General features: G+C 54.9%; 1 protein-coding gene across 1 annotated transcript in view; it reads right to left on the reverse strand.

Annotated features, from left to right (window-relative positions):
• Window positions 1–1,065: 1,065 nt before the first annotated feature.
• The window catches only part of LOC139258364 (histone deacetylase 7-like), a gene marked incomplete at its 3' end in the record, with an annotated part of 39,493 nt that continues 28,288 nt past the window's right edge, over window positions 1,066–12,270 (reverse strand). Inside the window, exons 4-7 of the mRNA XM_070874737.1 lie at window positions 9,684–9,801; window positions 7,631–7,749; window positions 1,832–1,960; window positions 1,066–1,172 (exon numbers count right to left, since the gene is read on the reverse strand). Of these exons, the coding sequence (XP_070730838.1) occupies window positions 1,066–1,172; window positions 1,832–1,960; window positions 7,631–7,749; window positions 9,684–9,801 (473 nt within the window). The remainder of the gene's footprint in view (window positions 1,173–1,831; window positions 1,961–7,630; window positions 7,750–9,683; window positions 9,802–12,270) is intronic.

The following is a 12,270-nucleotide window of genomic DNA, read 5'->3' on the forward strand; positions in this document are numbered from 1 at the left end:
TGTACAGTTAGTGAGTGACCCATACCCTGAATAAACAGTGACTATGTACAGTTACAGTGAGTGACCCTTACCCTGAATAAACAGTGACTCTGTACAGTTAGTGAGTGACCCTTGCCCTGAATAACCAGTGACTCTGTACAGTTAGTGAGTGACCCTTACCCTGAATAAACAGTGACTCTGTACAGTTACAGTGAGTGATCCTTACCCTGAATAAACAGTGACTCTGTACAGTTACACAGTGGGTGACCCTTACCCTGAATAACAGTGACTCTGTACAGTTACACAGTGAGTGACCCTTACCCTGAATAAACAGTGACTCTGTACAGTTAGTGAGTGACACTTACCCTGAATAAACAGTGACTCTGTACAGTTACAGTGAGTGACCCTTACCCTGAATAAACAGTGACTCTGTACAGTTACAGTGAGTGACCCTTACCCTGAATAAACAGTGACTCTGTACAGTTACACAGTGAGTGACTCTTACCCTGAATAAACAGTGACTCTGTACAGTTAGTGAGTGACCCTTACCCTGAATAAACAGTGACTCTGTACAGTTACACAGTGAGTGACCCTTACCCTGAATAAACAGTGAATCTGTACAGTTGCACAGTGAGTGACCCTTACCCAGAATAAACAGTGACTCTGTACCGTTAGTGAGTGACCCTTACCCTGAATAAACAGTGAATCTGTACAGTTACAGTGAGTGACCCTTACCCTGAATAAACAGTGAATCTGTACAGTTACAGTGAGTGACCCTTACCCTGAATAAACAGTGAATCTGTACAGTTAGTGAGTGACCCTTACCCTGAATAAACAGTGACTATGTACAGTTACAGTGAGTGACCCTTACCCTGAATAAACAGTGACTCTGTACAGTTACACAGTGAGTGACCCTTACCCTGAATAAACTGTGACTCTGTACAGTTACACAGTGAGTGACCCTTACCCTGAATAAACAGTGACTCTGTACAGTTAGTGAGTGACCCTTACCCTGAATAAACAGCGACTGTGTACAGTTACACAACTGAGCAGACCCGTGAAACACGGGAAGACATGACGACCTACCTCTGGAGGAAGGCTGGGATTCGAGAGTGCGGAGGTGTTCTCGGAGGGGTGTGTGTCCTTGGGAGAGCTGGGTCCAGAGGAGGTTCTGTTGCTGACGGGTGAGCGATCTGTGGAGCGGATCGGGTGAGAGAGTGTGAGAGACAGAGAGGGCAAAGATTACACGGAAACACACATGCACAGACACACCCGTATACACACACACACACTCTCACACACACACTCACACACCCACACACACACACACCAACACACATGCACACGCTCGCACACACACGCTCACACACGCTCACACACGCTCACACACAGACACACGCACACACACACACACACACACTCTCACACGCACACTCTCACACTCACACACACACACTCACACACACACACTCACAAACTCTCTCACACACTCTCTCACACAACCTCACTCTCACACACAGACTCTCACTCTCACACACACACTCACACACACTCGCACTCACACACACACACTCTCACACACATACTCACACTCACTCACACACACACACTCTCACACACTCTCACACACTCTCACACACTCTCACACACTCTCACACACTCTCACACACACACACTCACTCTCACACTCACACACTCACACACACACATACAACACGTGTGTGCACACTCTCACACCGACGTACGCTCACCCTCGCACTCTCACACTTACTGCACGGGCCAGCGGACAGTGATCAAGAACAGGAAGCATGGCCCCCCTCCCCTCCCTCCCTGCCCCGCTCCCCTCGCTCACCCTGGCTCTCCGTGCCCCCCCTCCGCAGGCTCGCCGGGGCGCTGTCCTTTCTCCGCAGGAGGGGGCTCTGCCGTTTCTCCGACATCTTCTGTTTCAGCTTGACCCGCAGCTTGAGGTTGGGCTCCGAGGCTGAAGGGCAAGGTCAGGGAACAGGTCAGCGGCTTAACGCAGCGTCGCAACAGGCTCGGAACACAGCCATCGTACCCGAGGGAGGGACCCGGTGGAGCGAGGGAGGGAGGGAGGGAGAGAGGGACTGTAGGGAGGGAGAGAGGAGAGGGAGGGAGGAGAGGGAGGGAGAGAGGGAGGGGGAGCCAGTGGGATAATTTAAATCCACATGAGACGTGACCTCGATTTAATGTCTTATCCGAAAGACGGCCCCTCCGACAGTATTGATCACAAACACTTCTTCACACAAAGGGCGGTAAAATTGTGAAACTCTCTCCCTGTTCCTAATGTAACAGGCTCGAGGGGCTGAATGACCTCCTCCTGTTCCTAATGTAACAGACTCGAGGGGCTGAATGGTCTCCTCCTGTTCCTAATGTAACAGGCTCGAGGGGCTGAACGGCCTCCTCCTGTTCCTAATGTAACAGGCTCGAGGGGCTGAACGGCCTCCTCCTGTTCCTAATGTAACAGGCTCGAGGGACTGAACGGCCTCCTCCTGTTCCTAATGTAACAGGCTCGAGGGGCTGAACGGCCTCCTCCTGTTCCTAATGTAACAGGCTCGAGGGGCTGAATGGCCTCCTCCTGTTCCTAATGTAATAGGCTCGAGGGACTGAATGGCCTCCTCCTGTCCCTAATGTAACAGGCTCGAGGGGTTGAATGGCCTCCTCCTGTTCCTAATGTAACAGGCTCGAGGGGCTGAATGGTCTCCTCCTGTTCCTAATGTAACAGGCTCGAGGGGCTGAATGGTCTCCTCCTGTTCCTAATGTAACAGGCTCGAGGGGCTGAACGGCCTCCTCCTGTTCCTAATGTAACAGGCTCAAGGGGCTGAATGGCCTCCTGTTCCTAATGTAACAGGCTCGACGGGCTGATTGGCCTCCTCCTGTTCCTAATGTAACAGGCTCGAGGGGCTGAATGGCCTCCTCCTGTTCCTAATGTAACAGGCTCGAGGGGCTGAATGGCCTCCTTCTGTTCCTAATGTAACAGGCTCGAGGGGCTGAATGGCCTCCTGTTCCTAATGTAACAGGCTCGAGGGGCTGAATGGCCTCCTCCTGTTCCTAATGTAACAGGCTCGAGAGGCTGAATGGCCTCCTCCTGTTCCTAATGTAACAGGCTCGAGGGGCTGAATGGCCTCCTTCTGTTCCTAATGTAACAGGCTCGAGGGGCTGAATGGCCTCCTCCTGTTCCTAATGTAACAGACTCGAGGGGCTGAATGGCCTCCTTCTGTTCCTAATGTAACAGGCTCGAGGGGCTGAATGGCCTCCTCCTGTTCCTAATGTAACAGACTCGAGGGGCTGAACGGCCTCCTCCTGTTCCTAATGTAACAGGCTCGAGGGGCTGAACGGCCTCCTCCTGTTCCTAATGTAACAGGCTCGAGGGGCTGAATGGCCCCCTCCTGTTCCTAATGTAACAGGCTCGAGGGGCTGAATGGTCACCTCCTGTTCCTAATGTAAGAGGCTCGAGGGGCTGAATGGCCTCTTCCTGTTCCTAATGTAACAGGCTCGAGGGGCTGAATGGCCCCCTCCTGTTCCTAATGTAACAGGCTCGAGGGGCTGAATGGCCCCCTCCTGTTCCTAATGTAACAGGCTCGAGGGGCTGAATGGCCCCCTCCTGTTCCTAATGTAACAGGCTCGAGGGGCTGAATGGTCACCTCCTGTTCCTAATGTAAGAGGCTCGAGGGGCTGAATGGCCTCCTCCTGTTCCTAATGTAACAGGCTCGAGGGGCTGAACGGCCCCTCCTGTTCCTAATGTAACAGGCTCGAGGGGCTGAATGGCCTCATGGCCTCCCCCTGTTCCTAATGTAACAGGCTCGAGGGGCTGAATGGCCTCCTCCTGTTCCTAATGTAACAGGCTCGAGGGGCTGAATGGCCTCCTCCTGTTCCTAATGTAACAGGCTCGAGGGGCTGAACGGCCTCCTCCTGTTCCTAATGTAACAGGCTCGAGGGGCTGAACGGCCTCCTCCTGTTCCTAATGTAACAGGCTCGAGGGGCTGAACGGCCTCCTCCTGTTCCTAATGTAACAGACTCGAGGGGCTGAACGGCCTCCTCCTGTTCCTGATGTTACAGACTCGAGGGGCTGAATGGCCTCCTCCTGTTCCTAATGTAACAGGCTCGAGGGGCTGAACGGCCTCCTCCTGTTCCTAATGTAACAGGCTCGAGGGGCTGAATGGCCTCCTCCTGTTCCTAATGTAACAGGCTCGAGGGGCTGAATGGCCTCCTCCTGTTCCTAATGTAACAGGCTCGAGGGGCTGAACGGCCTCCTCCTGTTCCTAATGTAACAGACTCGAGGGGCTGAATGGTCTCCTCCTGTTCCTAATGTAACAGGCTCGAGGGGCTGAATGGCCTCCTCCTGTTCCTAATGTAACAGGCTCGAGGGGCTGAATGGCCTCCTCCTGTTCCTAATGTAACAGGCTCGAGGGGCTGAACGGCCTCCTCCTGTTCCTAATGTAACAGACTCGAGGGGCTGAATGGCCTCCTGTTCCTAATGTAACAGGCTCGAGGGGCTGAATGGCCTCCTCCTGTTCCTAATGTAACAGGCTCGAGGGGCTGAATGGCCTCCTCCTGTTCCTAATGTAACAGACTCGAGGGGCTGAATGGTCTCCTCCTGTTCCTAATGTAACAGGCTCGAGGGGCTGAATGGCCTCCTCCTGTTCCTAATGTAACAGGCTCGAGGGGCTGAATGGCCTCCTCCTGTTCCTAATGTAACAGGCTCGAGGGGCTGAATGGGCCTCCTCCTGTTCCTAATGTAACAGGCTCGAGGGGCTGAATGGGCCTCCTCCTGTTCCTAATGTAACTAGCTCGAGGGGCTGAATGGTCTCCTCCTGTTCCTAATGTAACAGGCTCGAGGGGCTGAACGGCCTCCTCCTGTTCCTAATGTAACAGGCTCGAGGGGCTGAATGGCCTCCTCCTGTTCCTAATGTAACAGGCTCGAGGGGCTGAATGGTCTCCTCCTGTTCCTAATGTAACAGGCTCGAGGGGCTGAATGGCCTCCTCCTGTTCCTAATGTAACAGGCTCGAGGGGCTGAATGGCCTCCTGTTCCCAATGTAACAGGCTCAAGGGGCTGAACGGCCTCCTCCTGTTCCTAATGTAACAGGCTCGAGGGGCTGAATGGCCTCCTCCTGTTCCTAATGTAACAGGCTCGAGGGGCTGAATGGCCTCCTCCTGTTCCTAATGTAACAGGCTCGAGGGGCTGAATGGCCTCCTCCTGTTCCTAATGTAACAGGCTCGAGGGGCTGAATGGCCTCCTGTTCCTAATGTAACAGGCTCGAGGGGCTGAATGGCCTCCTTCTGTTCCTAATGTAACAGGCTCGAGGGGCTGAATGGCCTCCTGTTCCTAATGTAACAGGCTCGAGGGGCTGAATGGCCTCCTCCTGTTCCTAATGTAACAGGCTCGAGAGGCTGAATGGCCTCCTCCTGTTCCTAATGTAACAGGCTCGAGGGGCTGAATGGCCTCCTTCTGTTCCTAATGTAACAGGCTCGAGGGGCTGAATGGCCTCCTCCTGTTCCTAATGTAACAGACTCGAGGGGCTGAATGGCCTCCTTCTGTTCCTAATGTAACAGGCTCGAGGGGCTGAATGGCCTCCTCCTGTTCCTAATGTAACAGACTCGAGGGGCTGAACGGCCTCCTCCTGTTCCTAATGTAACAGGCTCGAGGGGCTGAACGGCCTCCTCCTGTTCCTAATGTAACAGGCTCGAGGGGCTGAATGGCCCCCTCCTGTTCCTAATGTAACAGGCTCGAGGGGCTGAATGGTCACCTCCTGTTCCTAATGTAAGAGGCTCGAGGGGCTGAATGGCCTCTTCCTGTTCCTAATGTAACAGGCTCGAGGGGCTGAATGGCCCCCTCCTGTTCCTAATGTAACAGGCTCGAGGGGCTGAATGGCCCCCTCCTGTTCCTAATGTAACAGGCTCGAGGGGCTGAATGGCCCCCTCCTGTTCCTAATGTAACAGGCTCGAGGGGCTGAATGGTCACCTCCTGTTCCTAATGTAAGAGGCTCGAGGGGCTGAATGGCCTCCTCCTGTTCCTAATGTAACAGGCTCGAGGGGCTGAACGGCCCCTCCTGTTCCTAATGTAACAGGCTCGAGGGGCTGAATGGCCTCATGGCCTCCCCCTGTTCCTAATGTAACAGGCTCGAGGGGCTGAATGGCCTCCTCCTGTTCCTAATGTAACAGGCTCGAGGGGCTGAATGGCCTCCTCCTGTTCCTAATGTAACAGGCTCGAGGGGCTGAACGGCCTCCTCCTGTTCCTAATGTAACAGGCTCGAGGGGCTGAACGGCCTCCTCCTGTTCCTAATGTAACAGGCTCGAGGGGCTGAACGGCCTCCTCCTGTTCCTAATGTAACAGACTCGAGGGGCTGAACGGCCTCCTCCTGTTCCTGATGTTACAGACTCGAGGGGCTGAATGGCCTCCTCCTGTTCCTAATGTAACAGGCTCGAGGGGCTGAACGGCCTCCTCCTGTTCCTAATGTAACAGGCTCGAGGGGCTGAATGGCCTCCTCCTGTTCCTAATGTAACAGGCTCGAGGGGCTGAATGGCCTCCTCCTGTTCCTAATGTAACAGGCTCGAGGGGCTGAACGGCCTCCTCCTGTTCCTAATGTAACAGACTCGAGGGGCTGAATGGTCTCCTCCTGTTCCTAATGTAACAGGCTCGAGGGGCTGAATGGCCTCCTCCTGTTCCTAATGTAACAGGCTCGAGGGGCTGAATGGCCTCCTCCTGTTCCTAATGTAACAGGCTCGAGGGGCTGAACGGCCTCCTCCTGTTCCTAATGTAACAGACTCGAGGGGCTGAATGGCCTCCTGTTCCTAATGTAACAGGCTCGAGGGGCTGAATGGCCTCCTCCTGTTCCTAATGTAACAGGCTCGAGGGGCTGAATGGCCTCCTCCTGTTCCTAATGTAACAGACTCGAGGGGCTGAATGGTCTCCTCCTGTTCCTAATGTAACAGGCTCGAGGGGCTGAATGGCCTCCTCCTGTTCCTAATGTAACAGGCTCGAGGGGCTGAATGGCCTCCTCCTGTTCCTAATGTAACAGGCTCGAGGGGCTGAATGGGCCTCCTCCTGTTCCTAATGTAACAGGCTCGAGGGGCTGAATGGGCCTCCTCCTGTTCCTAATGTAACTAGCTCGAGGGGCTGAATGGTCTCCTCCTGTTCCTAATGTAACAGGCTCGAGGGGCTGAACGGCCTCCTCCTGTTCCTAATGTAACAGGCTCGAGGGGCTGAATGGCCTCCTCCTGTTTCTAATGTAACAGGCTCGAGGGGCTGAATGGTCTCCTCCTGTTCCTAATGTAACAGGCTCGAGGGGCTGAATGGCCTCCTCCTGTTCCTAATGTAACAGGCTCGAGGGGCTGAATGGCCTCCTGTTCCCAATGTAACAGGCTCAAGGGGCTGAACGGCCTCCTCCTGTTCCTAATGTAACAGGCTCGAGGGGCTGAATGGCCTCCTCCTGTTCCTAATGTAACAGGCTCGAGGGGCTGAATGGCCTCCTCCTGTTCCTAATGTAACAGGCTCGAGGGGCTGAATGGCCTCCTCCTGTTCCTAATGTAACAGGCTCGAGGGGCTGAATGGCCTCCTGTTCCTAATGTAACAGGCTCGAGGGGCTGAACGGCCTCCTTCTGTTCCGATGAGGGGGAATCCGATTTACTAACCTGTCTTGCGCAGAGGGAAATCCCTTTGCAATTCCCCGGTCCCTGGGAGTAATTGATCATAGGGAGGAGGGGCTCCTGATTGTGGAGAATGTGGTTCGACAGGCAACAGGTTCTGCTGGCTGCAGAGAAAGAATGAAAGATCTTGCATTTATATAGCGCCGTTCACCACCACCGGACGTCCCAAAGTGCCTCACAGCCAATGAAGTACTTTTGGGAGTGTAGTCGCTGTTGTAATGTGGGAAACGTCAATTAGCGCACAGCAAGCTCCCACACACAGCGATGTGATAATGACCCAGATCATCTGTTTTAGTGATGTTGGTCGAGGGATAAATATTGGCCGCAGGACACCGGGGAGAACTCCCCCTGCTCTTCTTCAAAATAGTGGCCCCGGGATCTTTTACATCCACCTGAGAGAGCAGACGGGGCCTCGGTTTAACGTCTCATCTGAAAGAGAGAGACAGAGACGGGGTGAAAGAGAGAGAGGGATAGAGAGAGAGAAAGTGAGAGAGAGACAGTGAGTGAGACAGACAGAGAGAGAGAGAGAGAGAGAGTGAGAGAGAGAGACAGAGAGAGAGAGAGAGAGAGAAACAGTGAGAGAGAGACACTGAGAAGAGAGAGTGAGAGACAGAGGGAGAGAGAGAGAGAGAGAGAGACAGACAGACAGAGAGAAACAGAGAGAGAGCGAGAGACAGAGTGGAGAGACAGAGAGAGAGCGAGACAGAGAGAGAGTGAGAGAGACAGAGAGAGACAGACAGCGAGTGAGAGAGACAGAGAGAGACAGAGAGAGAGACAGAGAGAGAGACAGAGAGATAGAGAGAGACAGACAGAGAGAGACAGACAGAGAGACTGAGAGCGACAGAGAGAGAGATAGAGACGGAGAGAGACAGAGACAGAGAGAGTGAGATAGACAGACAGAGAGAGAGAGAGAGAGACAGAGACAGAGACAGAAACAGACAGAGAGACTGAGTGAGAGAGAGAGAGAGAGACAGAGAGAGAGAGAGAGAGAGAGAGACAGAGAGAGAGACTGAGAGACTGAGTGAGAGAGAGAGAGAGAGACAGAGAGAGAGAGACAGAGAAAGATAGAGAGACTGAGAGACTGAGAGATAGAGAGAGACAGAGAGATGGAGAGAGAGTCAGAGGCTCCCACTGGGGAACTTCGAGAATTTGTAACCTGACTGGTCTCAGTAAAAGTGAACATCAAGTGGGCGGATTGTCACTCAAGCGCCCGGGTTCCCCGATCTCCTGTCGCGAAGGAGATCTGCCGTCCTTACCCAGTCTGGGCCTATACATGACTCCAGACCCCACAGACCCCCCTCTTAATTGCCCTCTGAAATGGGTTTTAAGACAAGGGGCTGAATGGCCTCCTCCTGTTCCTAATGTAACAGGCTCGAGGGGCTGAATGGCCTCCTCCTGTTCCTAATGTAACAGGCTCGAGGGGCTGAACGGCCTCCTCCTGTTCCTAATGTAACAGGCTCGAGGGGCTGAATGGCCTCCTCCTGTTCCTAATGTAACAGGCTCGAGGGGCTGAACGGCCTCCTCCTGTTCCTAATGTAACAGGCTCGAGGGACCGAATGGCCTCCTCCTGTTCCTATTGTAACAGGCTCGAGGGGCTGAATGGCCTCCTCCTGTTCCTAATGTAACAGGCTCGAGGGGCTGAATGGCCTCCTCCTGTTCCTAATGTAACAGGCTCGAGGGGCTGACTGGCCTCCTCCTGTTCCTAATGTAACAGGCTCGAGGGGCTGACTGGCCTCCTGTTCCTAATGTAACAGGCTCGAGGGGCTGACTGGCCTCCTCCTGTTCCTAATGTAACAGGCTCGAGGGGCTGAATGGTCTCCTCCTGTTCCTAATGTAACAGGCTCGAGGGGCTGAATGGCCTCCTCCTGTTCCTAATGTAACAGGCTCGAGGGGCTGAATGGTCTCCTCCTGTTCCTAATGTAACAGGCTCGAGGGGCTGAACGGCCTCCTCCTGTTCCTAATGTAACAGGCTCGAGGGGCTGAATGGCCTCCTCCTGTTCCTAATGTAACAGGCTCGAGGGGCTGACTGGCCACTTACTTGTACGACGCACTGGGCTGAGTTGGTGCAACACAGTCAGTGTTTTTCAAAGACAACTGTTGCTTCTTCAGCACAAACTCCTGCAGTCGTTGTTTGACCTCGCTGCTCGCTACGGCACCTATCGGCAAAACAGGGGAGAGAGTTAGCAGGACTCAAACGCACGTCAAACCCACAAAGCATCCTTTCCACTCCCGTGGCAGTACTGAGGGAGCGCCGCACTGTCGGAGGGGCAGTACTGAGGGAGAGCCACACTGTCGGAAGGGCGGTACTGAGGGAGTGCCGCACTGTCGGAGGGGCGGTACTGAGGGAGCGCCGCACTGTCGGAGGGGCAGTACTGAGGGAGAGCCGCACTGTCGGAGGGGCAGTACTGAGGGAGCGCCGCACTGTCGGAGGGGCAGTACTGAGGGAGCGCCGCACTGTCGGAGGGGCAGTACTGAGGGAGCGCCGCACTGTCGGAAGGGCGGTACTGAGGGAGTGCCGCACTGTCGGAGGGGCAGTACTGAGGGAGCGCCGCACTGTCGGAGGGGCAGTACTGAGGGAGAGCCGCACTGTCGGAGGGGCAATACTGAGGGAGCGCCGCACTGTCGGAGGGGCAGTACTGAGGGAGCGCCGCACTGTCGGAGGGGCAGTACTGAGGGAGCGCCGCACTGTCGGAGGGGCAGTACTGAGGGAGCGCCGCACTGTCGGAGGGGCAGTACTGAGGGAGCGCCGCACTGTCGGAGGGGCAGTACTGAGGGAGCGCCGCACTGTCGGAGGGGCAGTACTGAGGGAGCGCCGCACTGTCGGAGGGGCAGTACTGAGGGAGCGCCGCACTGTCGGAGGGGCAGTACTGAGGGAGCGCCGCACTGTCGGAGGGGCAGTACTGAGGGAGCGCCGCACTGTCGGAGGGGCGGTACTGAGGGAGTGCCGCACTGTCGGAGGGGCAGTACTGAGGGAGTGCCGCACTACTTCCCGAGTGTTTGTTGGAGCTGCAACTCGTCCAGGCAAGTGGGGAGTGTTCCATCACACCCCTGACTTGCGCAGCAGTGATAGAATTGCAAGATTTTACAGAGGGCAATTCACAAACGAACTAAAGTCCCTGTTCGTCTGACTGACTCTCAGCTATATTCTCACGAGAGAGGAAAGAGTATTTGGTTATAATTTCCGGACTGCTTTAATACGAAAGCAAGGCTTGCCGTCTCGGGGGAGACAGAGAGAGTGAAAGAGTGAATCACAGGGGAGCTGGAGCAGAACTACATTTGTTGGTTTGTATGTTATTTTGAAACTGTAACCTCTGATTAGATGGACAGAGCTCGCTCAGTGGGTGATAACCTCTTCCCCTCGGTTCCCTCTCGCTTTTGAGTCAGTAGGTCGTGTGTTTGAGCCCCTACTCCATAGACTCGAGCCCCGTACTCCAGCGCCAGTACTGAGGGAGCGCCGCACTGTCGGAGGGGTAGTACTGAGGGAGCGCCGCACTGTCGGAGGGGTAGTACTGAGGGAGCGCCGCACTGTCGGAGGGGTAGTACTGAGGGAGCGCCGCACTGTCTGAGGGGCAGGACTGAGGGAGCACCGCACTGTCGGAGGGGCAGTACTGAGGGAGCGCCGCACTGTCGGAGGGGTAGTACTGAGGGAGCGCTGTACTGTCGGAGGGGTAGTACTGAGGGAGCGCCGCACTGTCTGAGGGGCAGGACTGAGGGAGCACCGCACTGTCGGAGGGGCAGTACTGAGGGAGCGCCGCACTGTCGGAGGGGTAGTACTGAGGGAGCGCCGCACTGTCGGAGGGGCAGGACTGAGGGAGCACCGCACTGTCGGAGGGGTAGTACTGAGAGAGCGCCGCACTGTCGGAGGGGCAGTATTGAGAGAGCGCCGCACTGTCGGAGGGGCAGTACTGAGAGAGCGCCGCACTGTCGGAGGGGCAGTACTGAGGGAGCGCCGCACTGTCGGAGGGGCAGTACTGAGGGAGCGCCGCACTGTCGGAGGGGCAGTACTGAGAGAGCGCCGCACTGTCGGAGGGGCAGTACTGAGGGAGCGCCGCACTGTCGGAGGGGCAGTACTGAGAGAGCGCCGCACTGTCGGAGGGGCAGTACTGAGGGAGTGCCACACTGTCGGAGGGGCAGTACTGAAGATCGACATAAAAGATCCCATGATACTATTTGGAAGAAGAGCAGGGGGAGTTCTCCCCGGTGTCCTGGGGCCAATATTTATCCCTCGACCAACATCACTAAAACAGATGATCTGGGTCATTATCACATCGCTGTGTGTGGGAGCTTGCTGTGCGCAAATTGGCGTTTCCCACATTACAACAGTGACTACACTCCAAAAGTACTTCATTGGCTGTAAACGCGCTTTGGGACGTCCGGTGGTCGTGAAAGACGCTATATAATTGCAAGTCTTTATTCACAGCAGCAGGATGTGTGAATAGTCATATATATACAACGCAGGATAAAAAAAGGAACGGTTTTGAAGTCTCGGGGGAGGGGTTTAAGAGAAATAAATCACGGTTCCTTAATCTTCTGACCAACTCCCATCCGTCAAAGATCGGCTCAAGCAAGCAGTGAAGGGTCAGAATAGACGTCCGTGTATATATATATAGCCAGCGCACATCCTG

The sequence above is a fragment of the Pristiophorus japonicus genome, unplaced genomic scaffold (assembly GCF_044704955.1).
Source record: "Pristiophorus japonicus isolate sPriJap1 unplaced genomic scaffold, sPriJap1.hap1 HAP1_SCAFFOLD_944, whole genome shotgun sequence".
NCBI classification, from domain to species: domain Eukaryota; kingdom Metazoa; phylum Chordata; class Chondrichthyes; family Pristiophoridae; genus Pristiophorus; species Pristiophorus japonicus.